The sequence below is a fragment of the Falco naumanni genome, chromosome 2 (assembly GCF_017639655.2).
Source record: "Falco naumanni isolate bFalNau1 chromosome 2, bFalNau1.pat, whole genome shotgun sequence".
Taxonomy (NCBI): Eukaryota; Metazoa; Chordata; class Aves; order Falconiformes; family Falconidae; genus Falco; species Falco naumanni.
Genome location: NC_054055.1, coordinates 76832175 through 76852015, shown reverse-complemented (window position 1 = coordinate 76852015; position 19841 = coordinate 76832175). Strand labels below are relative to the sequence as shown.

Here is a 19841-nt window from a genome sequence, read left to right as displayed (position 1 = left end):
GCTGAACTTGCACAACTGATAAATCTCTGTCTCCCTTTCTTTCTTTCATGTCTACACACACAAAAAAATAGGACAGCCCTGAGGGGCTGGGTTTTCAGGGTGGCAGTATAGATACTGTGAATCATCAAGGCATTTATTTCAGTGGACTAGTACAAAACTTTTGGGCTATGCTTCAGCATTACTCTCCCCATCACTGCCTTTGACTACTAGCCATGTGAGTTGTTAACTGATATATTCTCCAGCTCTGTCTTTTTCAGTAGCCTTGGGCTCATGTCTCCAAATGACTGACAATAAAAGTTTGACTGGAGTGCTGGCAACCTATCTACCACAATCAATCTCTTCCAGCATGCGTTTGAGGTTCGCTTTTAGCAATGTCATTAGGTGGAGCTACAGCCTCTGGCGCTTCTGGGAGGTTCTGTCTCTGTCATTCATTAAATGCACTGAAGACCGATGATAACTTCAAAATTAATTAATTATTATCATCATTGCCTCTAATTACATCACACCTAAACTCTCTGAGAGGTTTTCTAGGTAATCAAGAGATGAGGTCTTTGCCACAAGGAAGTTGCAGTTAACACACGACGCTGATGGAGATAAGGAAGAGAAGGACTTGCCTTGAAGAACGGAGCAGTCCAGCAGCAGACCATCTGTGTTAAGCTTTATTTTGCTGCTCTCCTCCTCACCTCAGTGTTGCAGGCCCTGCTCTGAGGTAAGGATTTAAGTGCTGATTAATTGAGTTTGCATAGCCTCAGCCCACAGCAAGGCTAGTTAAGCCTCATGTGTGCAGGCAGGCTGCTTCCCCCCAGGCCAGCATGTTCAGCTCCTAACCCCCCCACATTGCTGTCTGCAACTGAGCAGTCTGCCGGGAACTTGGGGCATTAACTGCAGGTAGGTGTTAAGTAAAGATCTGATTTTATTTGAAAGGAAGGAGAATTAATTAGTGATTTTTGGTAAACTGGGATTTCTTGTCCACTAGTTGAGCAGGCGCTGGCTGCTCAAGCCTCTGCAGCATGTGTTTCTCCTCCAGACCAGAGGACAAGCTGGGTAGCAGCCATGTTAGTATAGCTGATGGTGCTCAGGTGCTGTAGGGATGGACATGGTGTGAGATGCTGTACGGGATGGATCTGAGCTCAGAAACAGCTGCAATAGGAGTAGAAAAGTCTGTGGTCATGGTCTTCTCATTTTCAGTGCATTTACAGTCCAGAGGTACTGCGTGATACTGAACGAGTGGGCTCAGCACCATGGCAAAGTAGGAATTTCCAACCAGAATCGTACTAATTCAATGCTACCTCTGTTTTGTTTTCTATGCATATTTTTGGTTAAGAAAAATGCCTCGGGTTTTTTTTAATGTGTTCTTACTTCATGTAGGTCACTATTGTCTCTAATTTCAGCGAGACATAAAGATTTGTCTAACAACATGTGGTGCGGTACAAGGAGCACCTGCTGTGGCTGCTGGCAGCTGAGAGGCTGTGCCAAAGGCTGCCTAGATTGACGCTAGCTTCTCACAGGTTCTGCCTGAACGGGTGCTCTGGCCACCTAAGATATTGGGTTAAATGGAATTGACAAGTTATGGCTGTTTGCATGTCGGAGCCGGTCAAGGTTTCCTGGAAGAAATGCAACACGGCTTGTACCTTTGCTTCAAGGCATTTCAGGTGGTGAGCGCAGTGTCTGATATCAGTGTCCCCTTTCGCTTTTTCTTCTGTGAAATGTGTGTGAAAGCCAAGACGAACGTGACAGAAAATGCTGGCTCCAGGTGGAGTAAAACCACTCTTAGGTTGACTTTTCTGTACTTTCTGTTCCTAAGCTGCAGGATTTAACTTCCTTCTGCTTGGTTGTGATCAGAGAAGAATGTTCATCTGTGTGTACTAACCTCACGTACTAACCAAGGGTTGATCCTGCCCTTCAGTTTGTAAGGCTACAAAGAAGTTGTTACACAGCCTGAGCAGTGGTCCTGTGGCCCACTTCACAGGACTTTATTCACACTTCACTCAGGGCCCTGTGGGATGACTTCTTTTGAAGAAAATACGGGTGATGTGGCTCACTCTTGCTTTGGATGCCTGGTTTAGTTTACAAATACAGAAAGCTTTTCCTGCTTAACCCACAGAAGGATTGAGCAGCAGGCAGTTTTGTTGCTCACCTCTTCCACACCACCCAGAGCTGTGGTGTGAGAGGTACCAACAGGCTGTGGGGTGCCAGGGTGGCCGGAGGGTCAGGCTGTGCCCAGCACTCACTCGAGACAGAGGAGGGCAGGACAGATGCTGAAGAGCAGGTGCTACACCTTTTTGTTGTGCAGAGCCTTGTTGGGATGTTGGCAGCCAAGTTTTGTGCTGGCTGAGCTGTCGGGGTGGGGTGATGAAGAGACCTGCTCCACTGCCTTGTCCTTGCCAGGCTGATCATCTGGTTCCTCTGCTGCTGCTCGGAAAGGTATTTTGGGAACGACTGCAAAAGCTCTGGCTGCACCCTCGAGGTGATACACAAGGTCTGACTTTCCTTACACTGAACTGGGAGAAAATTTACTCATGCAAATGTGGTGAAACCCATGCAAAATTGGGGTAAGGAGAGGATGAGATGCTCAGGACAGTGCAAATCCATGCCAGTGTGTCAGTGAAGGCTGCAGGGGCATAGCTACACATCCAGAGAAAGTGCATCCCAGGGGTCATCCTGGCCCTCTTGCTCTGTCATGGGTCAGTGGACCAGAAACACAGAGGATCTCAAAAGTTTCTGAAGGGTGGCAATTTGCTCGTACTGCTTGCGCCTGGTGTTTGCTGAAGGGGAAAAACAGCACACCAGGAAGATACGTGAGGCTGCTTCTGGAGTAAAGCTTATCTGTGCCTCACACTGTTAAACATGCAGCTTCCTTAGAAGAAGAAAAGAGGAAAAAAAATCAGGAATAGTGCTACCTCTGAAAGACTTCCTTGACAACATAGGCAAAGTTGGACCTCATGTGATGTGCAGGCACAGGAAGCTGTGGGTTGCATGGGCGAGAGTGTGATCATATAGCTTTTGTTATTTTAGCTAAATAAATGGAAAGGTATTCTTCACTTTTGTTTCTCAGGATACAAGGTTTTCCTCCCCGCATGATCTGGGTCTTTTCCTGAATAGGTGCATTTTTGAGAATGTCCTTCCTAGCACAGAGAAGACCCTTGTTTTCCAACCTTACCTAGCAATTTAGCAAAAATTCCTGGGAGATTACAGTGGACATTTGGTCAGCTTCCTCTTTCTGCACCATTAGGTGATCTTTGATCTTTCTTTCTTCTGGCAGTGCTGCCATTGAAATCTGTTTGTTAGCATAAAGCATCTCTGCTTCTCAGTGTATTGGGAGATCTACTGATAAAAATGTGGGTATAAAATGTTCTCTGAAGTGGTTGGATTCAGTGGAGGAAAAGCCAAAGGTTCAATGTTATTTTTGCTTAAGCAACATACTGCCAAAGGATAACAATGCAAACCTGTTCAGTTTTCAGTACTTTAAACATTGGGAGGATGAATGAGCCTCTAACAGTGTGGTGATGCTGTGGTGGTTTCCAAAAGCTCTTCCTGCCCAATGCCATTGTTCTTTGTGCGTCACTGCCAGTACAAACCCTTTGCTGCCCACACAGGTTTGGTGGATGGGGGTGTGTGTGTGTGTTGATTTTGTTTTTTTTAAGATTCTATCATGTAATGGCTGTGGGCTTTTCAATACTGGGGATCTTGTTTGATTAGGTGGGCTTTGTGAGTATAACCTTTGAATTTTGCCACCTGCCTGAGTCGGGATTGTGGTTCATCAGGCCCACATTTCCCCCTGCAAGGGGAGGGGATGGGACCTGGGCACTGTGGAGGGACAGGGTAGTGAGGAGGGGCATCGTTTGGGAACCCACCACTCAACCAGGGGTGCTGCCCTGCTGTAGGGAGAGGGACACCAACCAGTGACCGCTTTCCTGCTGCACAGATGTGCTGTGTCCTTTTGGGTGCTAAGATTGGGTTGTGATGGGCATGGAACAATATCTGACAGCCTCTGGCTTACTGCTGCAGCAGAGGCTGCATGGTGAATTGCAGATATAACCTTATATCTAAGCAGGGAACAGGGTTTTTTTTTGGGTTTTCCGTATTATTTTGTCCTTATGTGGTTGGGTGGAACACGTGACAATGAATCCTGTTCACTTATATGCTCTCATTTTTTACTTAGTACCTGCTGAAACTTGAATCTCTGTGTGTGCTATATTTGGAAAAATGCCATTGTGATTTCTCAATGGAATATGACATGTATTTCAACTTCTGTGTACTGCAAAGGAGGAAAAAGTTTACAATATTTTCCACTCACTAATTAGTGTTAGCATGACCCTGACATCAAAGTATGGAGGGGTCTGTGTTGCTTTTCCATTGCATTGTTTTCGTAGGTTCTTTTCTTATAGTGTTTTATTTTTATGAATATATAGCTTTTGTAATTCCACTTGGTTTAAGTGAGATCTTCAGACAGCATCTTTAAATTCTCCCCCAAAATACGTCTGAAGTGCTATTTTAGCTGTACTTTGCTCAAGATAATTGTTTATTTCAAAAGATGCATATAACCCCACCTTTCTGTAATCCTTGACAGGACACAAGTACCTAACCCCTTAGACAACCCGGGAAAAAAGTGTGCAGAGACTCTGAAGCAGAGGGCTCCTTCTGGCTGTGCACAAGCAATGCAGACCTCCACAGTGCTCACCCTGCCCACCAGTAGAGGAAAACGGGGCCTTCTAGTGTGCTCAACCAAAATGGTGATCCAAGTGAGCACCGCTGGCTCCTGCAGAGCCTTGGAGGTGGCCAACCCTGGCCAGGGGCTTCCCGAGGAGATCTGCTGCTGAGCGCACTGGAGTGAGCCAGGAGTTGTGCTCCTGGGGAGAATATGTCTGAGATTCTCACCTTCCCCCTCTTACCTAAATCTCGGAGATGTGGCCAGCCCAACAGTACTGCAGGAGCTGATAAACATGGCTTGCTCTCAGGAGGCGTAGTCTGGAGTGGATGTGAATTTGCAGTTAATGGTATAGCCTTCCCACAACACCTGGTGAACAGTCAGAATAAACTGCAGCACTGGTCACTGCTAAACTGAATTTCCCGTCTGGCCATTAAAGCAACGAGTGCTGGCTGATTGGAGATGACTCATCTGAATCATCATCATAACAATATAACACTCCAGCCTTTGTGCTTCTGCCGGCATCCATGAATTACCCTTCAGTAAGTGAGCTGCATTTAACCTTGTTTTGGGGGTCGGAAGCATCTCCATCCAGCATTTCTTCCAAACGCCGCAGGTGTCAGCACATTTTTAATTTAACATTGTGGGGGTTTTCAGTCTAAATTGTGTTTCAATGGCAGGCTGCAAACCGCAAGCCAGTTTTCCCAGCTGGTGTAAATCCACACAGCTCTGTTTACTTTGCTGCAGCTCTGCCAACTTGTGCCAGCTGCATCTCTGACCTGTGGCATCACTCCTGCTGCTGCAGCCAAGCAAACCTTTATTTTGTGGCTGCATAATAGCAGAGGTTGTGCAAATGTGGGGGAGCAGGTGGTCCATGTCCTTGCTTTTAGGAGCTGGATGTGCTTGCATTAGTGCTGGGATATCAGCAAGTGAATTAGTGTTATCCTCTTGGCCAGGTTTGCTGAATGTAATGGGCAATTCTGAAGTGCTTTTATTTTTGACTGTCTGACTCAAGCTTCATTTGCAGAAAGCCAGTGCTGTAGTTTTCCTGAAAGCCCATCCTTTTTAAGGTGACTTGGATAACCACTAGTTCAAAGTCACTTCTACAGCATTTGGGCTGAATCAGACATCACATCCCAAAGGGGCCAGCCAAGACCTTTAGCAACATAACTGGTGGGAAGACATTCTTGGGATGGGGGATGGAGCTGGAGTCAAAGTCCCAGTCTTCCTCCCGTCCCCTTGGCTTGGCCATAAAGAAGCAGAGGCAAGTAGGCAGCCACAGCTTGGTGCCTGCCATAAGGTTACCAGCTCAGGTCACTGTGGGACCAGAGGAGACCAAAGGCACCTTCTGAGTTACTTCTCTCCCCCTGGGATGCCCTGAGCAGCCCTTTTGTTTCATGCTTGAGACCCCAGCAAAACTCTGCAAGTAAAGGTTTTCATAACTTTCTGGTGATCTCCCCTGATCTTGAGGGATTAACATGACATGTATGGGAAAGTGCCAAAGATCATGATCTGGGCAGAAACACGTTAAACTTCATCTATTTATGTGCAAAACTCACAGCAGGAACCTTTCTGAGAAAAAGCAGCAATTCATTGAAAGACTAAACTATATTCTCTACTCCCCATACCTACTTCAGTATTTCTTTCCTCAAAAAAAACCCCAGTAAAACCAATTTTAAAAACAAAAGACCTCTCCACACCTCTACCAGGAATATGGTTTCAAGAGATCTGCAAGCTCCTATGCTTGTGAAATGTCCCTTATCACCTTCCAGAGAAAACCTGCATTTGTTTTCTGAGGGATCCCGTCACTCTACATGTCGTCACTGTGCTGAAGAAAATGAAACCTTCAGCTACTGACAGATACGGGAGGGCAAAAAAACCTTCTTGCCTGGAGTCATTTATCCAGTGCTGAACCTAGCCTTTGTATATTGCTATATAAAAACAATAATCTCCCTGTCAGATGCACTCTCAGGTCCCACCAAAGTCAAACAGAAGTTACACGGGCACTTCTAGAAGAATGAATCCGCTCTTGCCCAATGAAGACATAATCTTCCTCTCAGCTGCAGTGGGGCCGTGCTGGTGTGATGGCAGGGGAAGTGAGGTCTCACACAGACACTGAGATCTTTTAAAAATCATCTTTGCTCTGGCTTACCCAGGCACACGGCTTACCCCCTCTGCAGCTGCATCAGCTGGAGCAGTTTCACCAGAGGTTACCCCAGCACTCAGTGGTGCAAGGACGCCACAGGGCAAGGGAAAGCAGGGGTTAGTCACTGTATTACATTTTTCTTCCCCATCAGAAGATGCTAGCCAGTGGGATCCTGTTCATAGATCTCTTGCTGATTTTTAGGAATGTGACTGTGAATACCTGTGATATAACAGGAACAAAGCAAGAGGCACAATGGTGTTTCTAGAAGGTCTAAGGGACACCCTGCAGAAGGGTCACTCCCTGCTAGGTGTCCATCCTACCATTTGGGATGGTAGGTTGACACCCCACCCTTTGCCTGCCCAGGTGGTGGCAGGGGGCTCGTCACCCACCAGCTGCTCCTCCCTGTGATGTGCTCCAGCCTTCCCCAGGGAAAATTGTTTTCTTGTTTCAGCGTTGGTTTGCTGATGCTGCCCCAGCGTGGGTTTATGTGATGTTTCTCAAGTGTCCTCCGTGGCCTGTGCCAGTGGAGAGCCCTGCCTTTTGGGGAGGGGACAAGACATGGGGCTGCTGCCACTAAGCCTTGGCTCAAGGTGCCTTCCTTGGGTGCCAGTGCCCAGCTTGCCTGTACCAGCCCTCCCCACGCCTGCCCCTCTACCAAAGGAAGGATGTGGCCACCAGTTCCACACCAAAGCGATGCTCTTCTTCCCCACCACGTTCCTGGGTATTCAGCCATGGGAAGGAAGAGGAAGGCTGAGCCAGGAAGCAATATGATCTAATTTTGTCCCATATTTACCCTATGAGGAAGAAGCAGGGCCTGACTGCTCCCTCTCTGCTGTCACTGACCATGCATGCTCTCCTCCCATCGTCGTCGTCGTCTTCCTCCTCCTCTCTCATCCCCTTTTAGACCCTCTCCAGGTTTGAGAAGCACTTTTCAGCATGCTCAAGCTGCCCCAATGTGGTGCGAGCCTTTGCTGCCCTAACCCTATTATTGATCCTTCTGCATTGCTGTAGGTTGTAATCATTTTTTTTAATCAAGCAGTGCAGTTTTCCTAAGTAGCCACAGCCCATTCTTACCACAGCATCCTTTCCTGGTAATGCTCATATTCGGTTAAACTCTTGGGACATCCTTCTGCAATTTGGATGAGATCATGCACCCAGGCACATAATTTCTTTTTATTCTAGTGTTTTGGTGTCTGTACTCAGCTTCAGGCTGGTGCCTCCTGGGGAAGGGAAACACCTTCCTCTGTGCTGAGGAAGCAGCCCCACTCTGCCACTGACTCCTTCTCTGAACTTGGGCCATCACTTCAACTTCTCCGTCTTCCTTGGCCCTACAAGCACCATGCCTTGTGGCGGGCATTGAAATGCAACTAAAAAAATCTCCAAGAAGGATGCTCTGTGGGTGCTAGGGCGTGCATGAAAGCAAGAAGTACCAGATCTGGCTCAAGGCTTCCTAGAACCAAACTGAAACTTAATTTTGCTGCCCTGGAGGAAAGAAACTGAGCATGCAGGAGCTGGACCAGAAGCAAACTGGATTTTGAAGTTGCTGGTGCTGCCCACCCCCTCCTCTAGTGCAGTCTGCTGTTGTAGGTATCTCTGCCTACAGCTAGCCTGGGAAATTATCCTGTCTGGTTAACAGCCTGCTCCCTCATTTGGATGCAGCAATGTCATGGGCAATGAAAAAATGGGCTACATCTCCCACTCCATTGAAAATACGGAATAAAGCTCCTGAAAGTGGGCATGTAAGAAAATATCAAGATGCTGTTGTCATCCATTCATTTCAATGCCTCAATCACTGTCTAAATTCTCCTCTCCAGCAGCTGTCCTAGCAACAGCACCAGTAAAGCCAACGAGGGGCCATCCTGTCCCAACTTGCAGCGGGCTGTTGACAGTCTTGGGGCAGGGAACTGCCAGGGGCCACACAACACACTGGTGCAGATCTGCCACGGGCCCCAGGATGCTGAGGGCATGCTATCCCACATCACTGGCATCCTCTGAATGAGTTTAAATGCAGCTTCCTTGCAAAGCTAATAAATTCATTTTATAGGTTCCAGGTGGGCTTTAACGAACCCTCCCTTTGGCTAACTGGTGACATTTTTTTTTCCTAATGAAAAATAGGTTTTCAGGTTAGTTTTGTGGGTTTTGTTGTTTTGGCTTTTTTTTTTTTTTTTTCCTTTTTAGGTGATGGATAAGAGTTAGCCAGTGCCACCTGTAGCGAGCTGTTTGTGTTGGGTTCAAGGGACAGCCCTGGAAATGGCTCACCCCTTCTTTCTCAAACTCCAAAGACTGTAATGACACTGGAAGATGGGACCTTATCTTACGTCATCACAGCTCCTAATCCCAAGGGGTTCTGCTGGCATTATTGCTGTTTCTACAAATGTGTCCATATATGCCTACTTGCACAGCTTTGGTCCCTCGTCTAGACGCAAGGACGCGTGGGGCATGGTGTGTTTGTGTGTGTGAGCTTGCAGGGCAGTGGGGAGGGAAGTGCCAGGGTGCAAGGGCAGCTCACGTGGGGTCAGGACAGCAGGACTGGTGATGCCTCGACACCCCAGCATCCTCCTCCTGCCCCCCCGGGCTGCCCTGCTAGCACCCTGCCGTGCTGGGGCCTGTGGCACCCACAGGTGCCAGCATGGGAGCTGCCCCCGTGCCCCCTCAGCACCTCCCACCTGCGTGCCCAGGGCTGGACCCGGCACCTGCAGCGGGAGGCCGGCTGACGGCACCCACGCCACGGGCTCCTGCCCTCCCCCAGCCCGGTGACTCTGGGTGTTTTCCTGTTTGGCTCCTACCTTTTGCACTGATCCTGGGGACTGGGGACAGTGACAGCTCAGCTGCTGTCCCTGCAGGAACCAGCCTCTGCCCACTTACACCCCAGAGATATTACCCTGGGGGCTTTCCAGGGCTCACATCTTCCTAATTCTGTCTCCCCAGGAGGGGCTGGAGCCCTGCACCCAGACGTGCTTTGCTGCCAGGTCTGTACCCACGCTCGGCACAGAGGGGCTGGGGGTGAGAGTGGAGGGTAGCAGGGAATTGTGAGGCTGCAATATCCACGGAGCTGCCGAGCCACAGAGCTGAACTGATGGAGGAACAGGGGGAGCTGGGGCTCTGCCTGCCGGGTTTATGTGCTGTTAAAGATGTGCCAGTGTTTGCCTGCTCTTTTGGGCTGAGTATGAGACCAAGGAAGCTGCATCTGGGAGGATAAACTTGGTTGTGTATTGTTTGGGGGGCACTGCTGGATTTTCCACTTCAAAGTAGTATGATACATATACCGTGCATGTAAGAGGACTAAATTTCTGTCTTGTGATCTGATAAAACTGATGCTTTTGGGCAGAAATGAGTGTGCCTCACTGCATGAGAGTTGCTTTTTAAAGTGGCACAAGGACCTGAAGTGGCTCAGGTGGGTAAGAATGGATAGCCCTAAGACTGGTTGGGAGAGGCTACAGGTTTTCTAGAGAAAGGTGGTGACTGTGGAAGGTGTGTGCATCTTGCCTATAACTTCAAATTTATCCATACATCCCTGCTTGCTTCTGGGCTGTGCTGCTGTCCAACCTCTGACAGGATCACAGAGTCCTGGTTGCTGTGCTGTTCCAAAAGTTCCAGGAGCTGGAAGGAGGAAACGGATCTACCTTGTGCAATGCTCTGGCTTCCAGAAAGTTGTCTGACCTATTCATCCCTGTAACGAACAGCCAGGGAAATGAGCCAGGGAAGTCAGCAGATTCATTGCTTTATGGTGGTGGAGAAGCACATTGTTGGCAGAAAATGTGGGGAGGTGGGCAATGGGCTGTGCTCACTTTTGCTACTAGCGTAGCACAGGCTTTTTTTGTGTGTCATCAGTTCACGAGAAGTGGCTAGAGTACTGTATATTCTGAAGGTATGTATTCCTCTAGGCTCCCTTGGTTTCTGGTGCTTGGTTACTGATGCTTCTGGCAGCAATGTGAGAGAGACATCGTTGGAGATGTTTGCTTAGTATAAATTAGAATACAGGTCCTTTGATTTGTGAGAGCTGAGAAAATTGTGTTAGGAGATGAGCATCTGTTATTTAACATCCACCCCCATTTACATGATAAATATCACATTTTAACCTCAGCAGCGAAGAAAAGTATAGCTAACCAAAGCAAATCAGTTTGATCACCTAGTGGTTGAGCAAAAATTCCCATTGAGCTCCAAAGATGAGTATCACACCCGTAGGTACATTACATGACAGAAAATTGGCTCTTTTCTTTTTAAACCCCAGCAGTCGACTGGGACCCAACAACATCTTGCAGTGTGTGCTTCACTGAAGATCAGCTGTTGGAAATAAACCCAACTCAGGGGCAGAAAGGACCGTGCTGGAGTTGGTGGCTCCAGCTAGGTTGGTTGCATTCCACTGACAGCAGCATCCAGGCTCACGGAGGAGCCCCCAGCCTGCTTTTGAGCAACAGACCCCTTCTGCATTGCCTTTGCTGGGAACCAGCCAGGTATAAGTCACTTCTGATATTTATAATGTAGACAGCAGTTTTATTAAATGCCAGATGCTTTGCAGCTGCAAATTGCTCTATTTGAACTCAAATGTCAATTTACAACTCTGTAGTGATATCCCCGTCATGGTCCTACTCCCTAGCAGCAGTTGGTGCAGCTGCCTCAGCACCCGGACACACAGAGATGCTCTCCAGCAGCACAGCTTGGCTTCTCTTCAGACCCAACCAGGGTCAGATTCCCCATCGCACAGGCAGTGTCATGGAGTTGCATTTTGCAGTTCTAGCATTCCATAGCTGGGAAGCATTTGGATGTTCAAGAGATGAGGATTACGAGTAGGGCTCTCATATCATGGTCATACTGGAGAGACACGGCCTCAGCCATGCTCAGGGATGGTTTCTGAGATGGCAGATAGACACAGTGTGCATGGAGCCCATCCACACCACTTGACCATGCATCTCCATCCTCCACCAGTCCCACAGTATGTCCTGCCTTATAGTTCCAGGAGTAACTGGGTCTTCCCTGAGCTTGGCCATCACAGCCCTCCATCACATGTCCTTTTTTAAACCAAGGGACCTTAGTGGCTTAAAGCTTTCTTCCCTGATTCCCTGTTAACTGTTAAAATACAATCATAACATCCTTTTCCTTCAGAAGGTGGCTCTCAGGGTTGGTGCTGTGCCAGTTTTCCTTGCACCCCAAGAGACAACATACTACCATGAACAAAGTGGCTGCCAGAGGTTTATTTTTCACTTTTCCTTCTAGAGACCTGTTTTCCATCTGTAGGTCTCCCTTCCCTCAGCTGTGCCCCACAGCTCTTGCCCAAGCCAACGAGATTTGGCGGAGCAGCAAGTACTCCTATGGGGGGTGGGGGTTGAGCAGCGTGAGCTGGTGTGCTTAGGAATAAGCAGAGTAGGACTCATTCTTCTCCATGCAGGGGCCTTTGGGGAAAGGGGTAGTGGGTTTTGGTTTTTTTCCCCACCGGCTGAGTGTCACTATTGCAAGGAGCAGCTCACCTGTGTAAATACTCCCTAGGGAAACTTTTACATAGAGCAATGTCCAGGTTAAAGGCATCCCAAGCAATAACAGCCAGCTGACAGAGAAAATAAAGCACTGACTAGAATCCTTGGATCTTCACTGAAGTTAGATCGAATGCATGTTTTTACACCTGCTGAGAACCTGTTCCTGTATAAGCAATGTTTTAAAATGCTTTGGAAGGGGTGGTTAAGCTGCCTTCAGATGCTTTTCCTCCCTTCACTGACTGTAGAAACTGTAGGCCATACCTATCTGACCACACAGAAACACTTCTGGTGAAGATCTGTCTCCTGGAGTCCTGCTTTTGTCTGTTCCTCAACTCCAGAAACCTGCCTGTGGCATCTTGCTTGCCATCCTAAACCCATGCTGTCCATGAAAATATCGCTCAAAGGAGGTCCCTCTCCCCCTCCCATGAGATTCCCATGGCACAAGAGAGAGCAAATGACAGATGACAGTGAGGAAAGGGTCAGTGAGTGAGGGCCGCCTCCAGTGGTGCTGCTCAGCACCATGGCCCACGGCCAATGGAGCAGTGGTTCAGGTCATCATTGACACTTGACGTAAGATGAGTTTGGGCGATGGCAGCAGTACACCTGCACTGCTGGGAAACCCATGTGCTGGAAGGCAACTTGCACTGAGCCCATTGCTTTTGCATCGGAGATCTGTCACTTGTACTTAGTGTAATGGATGGAGAAGCAGCAATGCGTCTGAGAGCTGGATGTGGCCCAGGCTGCTGACCACATTAGGGAATTCCCTCTGAATCATTGGCCAAGGAAAAGGTTGCTGAACTATTCAGTTTTGCCCCAGGTAATTTTTAACATGGGACATTCACTGCTGAGTGCTTGCTCCTCCCAGGAGAGGTAGGAGAGGTCACCTCCTGGCGTGCTCTGAAACCTCCTGTGGGACAGTGTAGGATGGGGACCATCATCCCAGGTGAGTTCCCAGCTTATCAGGTTGTAGCTTGGGTAAACCAGGATGTTGATTTTGGGCTGGGCATGATTTTACTAGAGGTCCTCAGGCGAGCCCCACGAGGGGGACTAATGGTAATTGTCAGCCCATCAGCAGTTGTCTGGGGAGGTAGTGGGGAGCAGAAAGCTACTGTGGTTATGGTCAAAACAGAGAGCTTTTGGGATAGTGAGATGTGACTATCTGTCATGGAGTATGCCAATGACACAGGTGGCTCTTCCCAGTCCCGTGTACTCCAGCTCTAAACTGGTCCCAGTACGTGTAGAGGGATGAAGGCAGTGGGTTGATTAGCACTGATAACATGCAGCTGTGGCCTTGTGTCAGAGGCAGTGGGTTGATTGACATGGATGATGTGCAGCTGTAGCTCGTTCCTGCTAAGTGGTTAAATAGCACTGAGGATTGCGGGAGAGGGTGTTGGATGGAGGAGGAGCAGTGTGGTCTGGCTTCTGGAGGGAGGAGATACAGCACAGACAGTAGAATCTGACCAACGGTAGGGTATTGTTGCAGCAAGTATGAAATGGCACAGGGCTTGTGCAGTGGTGGGTGAGGTCTTTAGGCTAGTTGAGATCTCAGGAGGAGACTTCCTGGGGAGCAGGAGTGTGCCCATTCCCTCCCTTAATTTCTCCTGTTACTGCTGTCTGATGTGGTTACAGAGATGGGGCTGCTCAGCTCCCTGCTGGCTTCCAGCCCAGCCGCTGTGCAAGCAGCCCAGAAGTGGGCAATACTTTGCAACCCTCCAAAACATTTCAAAAGAATACAGGGAGGTAGCTGAGGCTGTCCATCCTCAAAATATCAATTCATCAGCACCTGAAGTGTCTTCAGTGCTACTGATAATTATTAGGAAAAAATGATTGCCTGTCTTTCTGGGAAAAGTTGAGAGATCCAGTGAAATTCTTCTTTGTTTTGGCTTAAAGTTATTGCAACAACTTGTTTGCAGTTTTACATTTTACAGTGTCGACATGTTCTACATGCTTAGGAGGAGTAATCTCAGATAAAGGTTTACACTTCTTTTTCTCTTCCTTTCCTTTTTAAAGGATCTGAAAACAGCTGTGAAATGTGAATAGATTTTAAGTATTAAGCCCAAGCTGCCAAGATGTTATTTCCTGTAGCTTTGACTCATGCAACTGAAGAAATACATTGGATCAGAATATTGTTTTGTACTGGCGATATTTGTCTCACTCTGCCACCCCCAGGCTCGGCTCTATTAAAAGCCCAAATACCGAGGCACGCTTTCAGGCATGCTCATTTTTTTCCCACTGGCCGGGCACCTCATCGCAGGAACTGCCTGCTTGGAGCAGGGTGAGTCGGAGACCATAGGAGCCTGACCTGGGCTCCCGGTGGTCACACACCTGCCAGGGGAAGCAGTCTGATGTCATCTGGTGTGGGCTGGTGTCACTCAGGTCCCCCAGGGTTGTGTGGTGAGGAGAACAGGGCTTTCTCCCCAGAATTTATCATTCTGGGCTGAGGGTCTGACTTTCAGTGAGACATGGTCCATGTCTCCATGACTGCCCAGCTGGGAGGTCTAGCAAAAGGGTTCAGACTAAAATTGTGTGACTGTTTGATCATATTCATGTCTACATTAACTGTGTGTTTCATTCAGCTGCCAACAGCACCTGCTAGCACAGAACACACCAGGTAAACAACTGCTCTTCATACAAGGGATAGCAGGGCATAAGATCAGTGTCCTCTTCTCACTCCCTCTGTCTTGACGTCTCCTTCTACAGCATTTATGCCATAGCAAGGTGCAGACCGTTCAAAGAAGCATCCAGATGCATCTCATTTACTGCAGTGTCATTACCAGCGGCTGGAGGCTGTGTGCACAGCTAAACTCCCTCCCATGCAGAGGTCCTGCACAGCATCTATGCATCATTAACATTGCCCTCACGGAGGGGTGTAATTGCTGCCCAGGCTTTTCAGTGGCTTTCTGCCCAAGGGTTCATTTAATTCTTGATGTATTATAAATGTTTATAATACAGTACCTCTTAAAAAAAAAAAACAACAAAACAACAAAAGGTATGCTGGAGAGGTTTTTGCTAACGTGCTGGCCTGCTCTCACAGATTTAAAACTGTAGAAAGCACTGACAGCCATCTTACATGATCAGAAGATTGCTGTCACAGAAGTCACCTTGAATAACAGTACCTCATTCAGATGTGCTAAGGGCGAAACCAGAGGGAGGCTGTTGTCTTAATTTTCTAGAGGCATTTAAATTAGACACTGCAGTGAGATTGTCAGTCATGTTACCAGGCTGCTGAGGCTTTGGGACTGCAGTGCTGATAGCATTGTTCTTGTTAACTGATTTACAGCTGACATTGGAAAGCAGAAAAGGACCCTTCAGCTTCTTGTGTAAGATTGTCACTGCACAGTGCCGTGGCTAGGGGGCTTCGGGTGTCCAGGTGCTTCTTGGTGTTACCATCTCCTGCCCTGTTCCTGACTTGCAGTGATGCCGGTGGAAGTCCTCCTAATCAGACGATAAACCACCGGTTGCATAATAATTTAGTCTGGAGGGGAAAGCGATGGACTGTCTGGGGAAGGACTGGTAGCCTGTAGGAGGGAGGATGGAGGGAGATACTTTTCCTTTCCACTGCTGGGTAGGCAGCTACTGTATAGTCCCTCTGCACCCACTCCCTGGGCAAATGCCCGCTGGGAAGTTGCATTAAATTTGTGTGGGATAAGTTTCTGTCAGAGGTTTGGTTGCTCGGTTTTGCATGGTGTATATCACTGAAGGCAGCAGAAGAAAGGCAAGACTCTAATGGGGTGCACAGGAGAAGCTTGGAGCTTGCTGCAGGTAGTGAGCGATTTCTACTCACTGAACAGAAGTTTTGCTTCCAAATTCAATCCTTAACCTGAACGTAGAGGAGAGAGGACTGACAGAAGCAATGATGACAATCTTCAAAGCCAGAAGCAGCTGCCGCAGGGTGGGAGTGAGGCACTTCTCATGCTTGTGGGGGCTCAGGGGAGAATCATGGGCTTGAAAGAGCACGGGAGGCCTGGGTGAGCTATCTGGGTGCGTGGCCAACAGCTGGGGCAGCTGTGCACTGCGACAGACCATCTGTGGAGACTGAGGAGGTTTTCTAAGGCGAGTGTTTATGGGGGATGGACCCAGACTAGCTAGACTGTCTTGGAAACAGGAGACGAAGAGGTCCCTCCAGCCACCCTGCCTTTGCACCAGCCCCAAGGCAGCTTTCTCACTGGGCAACCAGTAAAGGGAGACGGTGGGAATTGCGCCTTTATCTGACGGCATGCCCCTTATTTTTATTATTTTCTAGCTAAACTATAACTAAAGAAGAAAAGTGTGAAGGACAAGTGTAGAAAAACAAGATGTTGGTGCGGTCTAATGACACAGCCCTGAATTCACTCTTCTCCAAGCTGCTTCAGGACTACCTGGAGCAGATGAATAGCTCGGCACCTGCCCAGGTCAGAAGTGCCAGCAGCAGCCTGGAAATCATCTACGTGCTCCTGATGATTGGCCTATTCGGCTTCTTCACCGTGGGAGTCATGCTGACCAACATCCGCGCCAGGAGGCTGGAGGACTCCCGCGACCCCTACACCACCTACATTGCCTCAGACATTTGGCACAAGAAGGACAGGCAGTATTTTCGAGCCAAGCTCATAGAAAATTACAAGCTGTGCTGTGTCTTTGAAAACCAGCTGGCTGTGGAGCAGCCAAGCATGCAGATTCCTGAGGCGAAGTCTTCCTAGCAAAACAGGAGAAAGGATTGGACGTTGCACAGGGACAACCCAACCGATACCTGGTATGAACCAGGCCAGCTTCTTGCCCGCCTGCAGAGCTGCAGGCAGCGGCCTCAGTCAGGCTGAATAACTGTGAACTGCTGGTGAAGCTGATGGGTCTGTGATGGCCCTGGTGCTGCAAAAGTGCCTGGTCACCAGTACCTTGTTGTAGTCACTGTAGGGCTGAGGACAGAGGGAGTATTATGGACTCATCAGCTTCACTAGCAAAAAACCCAAATGCCGGCATTGCCCCTGTGAACACTTGCAGTAGTCCATGTAATTAAAACCAAATTGGATCAAACGCAAGCTACAGAGGTGTTAACTGCCAAGTATGGTTTAGACAATCATTTTCAAGTAAGACCAGTTTCTTCTGTGAAAAAGTAGCTGAAATATTTCACTTTCATTTTTGTCCACCATAGAATAATCATTTTATAAATCTTACAAGGTTGTGGATGCCTACTTTTTTCAGAATCACATACCTCTTTGGGATAAAATTTTAGAAAAATATTCCCATTTTTGAAAACCATTTCTGTGGGAAAATGCATACTTTGGAGGGAAATTTTTTAGTGACTGTCCTTAATTCCTTAGCGGGTCCCCCAAACTGGACCTCTCTGCTGAGCTGCAGGAGCACGGTGGCAGCCGAACTCTGCTTCTGTGGCAGCAGCTATCATCTGCCTCTGTTAAAAGGGAGAAATACGGCTCCCCTGGACATTGTGTTACTCAAAATAGCAACCTCACCAGCTTGAAGACTGTTTTCTTGTTTGGGATCAAAGAAGCAATGGTCTGGGTAGGAGGGGATTTTTATTTCTGCTCTGCAGATACACATCCCATTTTTAGCTTCTGGAGAGGAAAGAGAAGTGGGAAAGGCTTGAAAGAAAGTCGTGCAGAGCAGCCACTTCAAAGGCGAGGCGAGGGCAGATAGCTACCCAAGTATTTGGACAGGCACATGATACCAGTCACAGCATATCCCTTTTCCATGCATAGGTACTTCTTTAGCACTGCACTTTCATTTAAGTAATATTCCAGCTATGTTTGTGCTCCCAGAATACTTAGGACAATTAAAAATGCAGGGTATTTTTAAAAAAGATATTTATAAGGTGCCTACCACTAAGCTGAGGACAAGATGCATGTTTTCAGTGTCTTGAACAGCTTGGAGAATCTCCATCAGCTTAATTATCCCAGTCACTTTTTCCTCTAGAGGAATGTAAACCAAAGCCAAGCTTTGGAAAAATGTTGACTTCTCAGCTTGGGCACTGCTCTTTTGGGATCACACCATGCAATCCGTTTATTACTTGCATTTCCCTTCCCCTGTGAGGGTGCAAATGTTCTTGGTTGCTGGCTCTCCAGAGGCAGGCCTGTGCAGCATTGCTGACAATGTTTAAACTTGCATCAAAAATGCCCCTTAATTACATTAAAACCTTTGAACACTAAGCCTCTCAAAAGGGGCTCCCTCCTGCAGCTCTCTCTCCACCCCAAGTGTTTTCAGGTATTTTGGGTCTAGGCATTTGTTGGCCACCTTATTTTAATAGATCCTGTGTAGATATTTGCAATAAATTTACTTTTATTTTATTGTTATTTGTTGTTTGTCAGCATGAGTTGGCTTCCACTTTATTTTTTTTTCCAGATCTGCCATTTTATTTAAAAAAGAGGGGAACCCCTGTGCCTTAGTCATAATGCTCTTCGATGCTACCAGGCTACAAATCACCTTTCTCTGGCAGTTGTAGGCTCCCACTGTAGGCTTTCACATTACCTCTCTTGCAGTCCTCTTTTTTACCCCTATTTTTTCACTTGTACAAAGCAACAAAATATGGACTACAAACTGCACTTGTGCCCTGTCCTGGTTTTGGCTGGGATAGAGTTAATTTTCTTAGTAGCTGGTGCAGTGCTCTTTCAGATTTAGTATGAGAGTAATGTTGGAAACACACAATGTTTTAGTTTTTGCTAAGTAGTGCTTATTCTAAATAAAGAACTTTTCAAGTTTCCCATGCTCTGCCAGTGGGGAGGTGCACAAGAAGCTGGGGGGGGGACAGCCAGGGTGGCTGACCCGAACTAGCCAAAGGGATGTTCCATACCATAGAAGAGGCTCAGTATATAAACTGAGGGGGAGTTGGCCAGGAAGCACCAGTCGCTGCCTGGGGTCTTGCTGGGCATCAATCAGCAGGTGGTGAGCAACTGTACTGGGCATCGCTTGTGGTTTTTTTCCCTTGAATTTTATTCCTCTCTCTTTTTTCATTACAAATGTTTTTATTATTATTATTACATTTTACTTTATTTCAGTTATTAAACTGTTCTTATCTTAACACATGGGTTTTACCTTTTCCTGATTCTCCTCCCCATCCCACCGGGGGGCAGGGGGGAGTGGGTGAGCGAGTGGCTGTGTGGTGCTTGGTTGCCAGTTGGGGTTGAACCACAACATGGCCTCAGATATTTTTTTTTTTTCTCCTAACCTGTTTCACAAGCTCACAGAAAGAGTGCTAATACTATCTGACAGGCACCCACTCACCCGTCCCTTTTCTACACCCTATTAACCAGGACCAGGCCTGGGTGCTGGGATATCTCTCAGTACACCTAGATCTGGAGAAATACCAAAATGTCAGGAACAAATTCCTCACCTCAAGTAAACTCCCAGGGTTTGCAATACCCGGGGCAAGCTTGGCTCTGGCGTTCAGTGCAGTGATCCTGGCTGCAGCCTTTGGGCATGCGTGGTGCACAGCTTTCCACTGTAGCCCCAGCAGCACCTGTTCCTGGGGAGCCTGGGTTTTGTTGTACCCCCCAGAAACTACACTGGTCTTGGCAAAAGGGGGGGAATAGCTGTGGGGTAGTGGTGCGCCCAGCAAGGGAGGAAGGTCCTGTGCCCACTGCGAGTCCAG

At 47.9% G+C, this 19841-nt stretch overlaps 1 protein-coding gene across 3 annotated transcripts; it reads left to right on the top strand.

The window, feature by feature from the left end:
* Window positions 1-611: 611 nt before the first annotated feature.
* Window positions 612-19195, top strand: KCNE1 (potassium voltage-gated channel subfamily E regulatory subunit 1). 3 transcript variants are annotated; one of them, XM_040585027.1, is made up of 3 exons: window positions 9525-9763; window positions 11026-11248; window positions 16509-19195. In XM_040585027.1, the coding sequence occupies exon 3, from the start codon at window positions 16561-16563 to the stop codon at window positions 16939-16941; it is 381 nt and encodes a 126-aa protein (XP_040440961.1). In that variant the 5' UTR covers window positions 9525-9763; window positions 11026-11248; window positions 16509-16560; the 3' UTR covers window positions 16942-19195. The 3 variants fall into 3 exon arrangements, with proteins under 3 accessions (XP_040440962.1, XP_040440961.1, XP_040440960.1); XM_040585028.1 differs by lacking the exons at window positions 9525-9763; window positions 11026-11248 and adding an exon at window positions 612-709; XM_040585026.1 differs by lacking the exon at window positions 11026-11248.
* Window positions 19196-19841: the final 646 nt, after the last annotated feature.

What these genes read in the sequence shown, in the direction of transcription:
- KCNE1 (XM_040585028.1), top strand. Translation starts at nt 16,561, where the DNA reads ATGTTGGTGCGGTCTAATGACACAGCCCTGAATTCACTCTTCTCCAAG.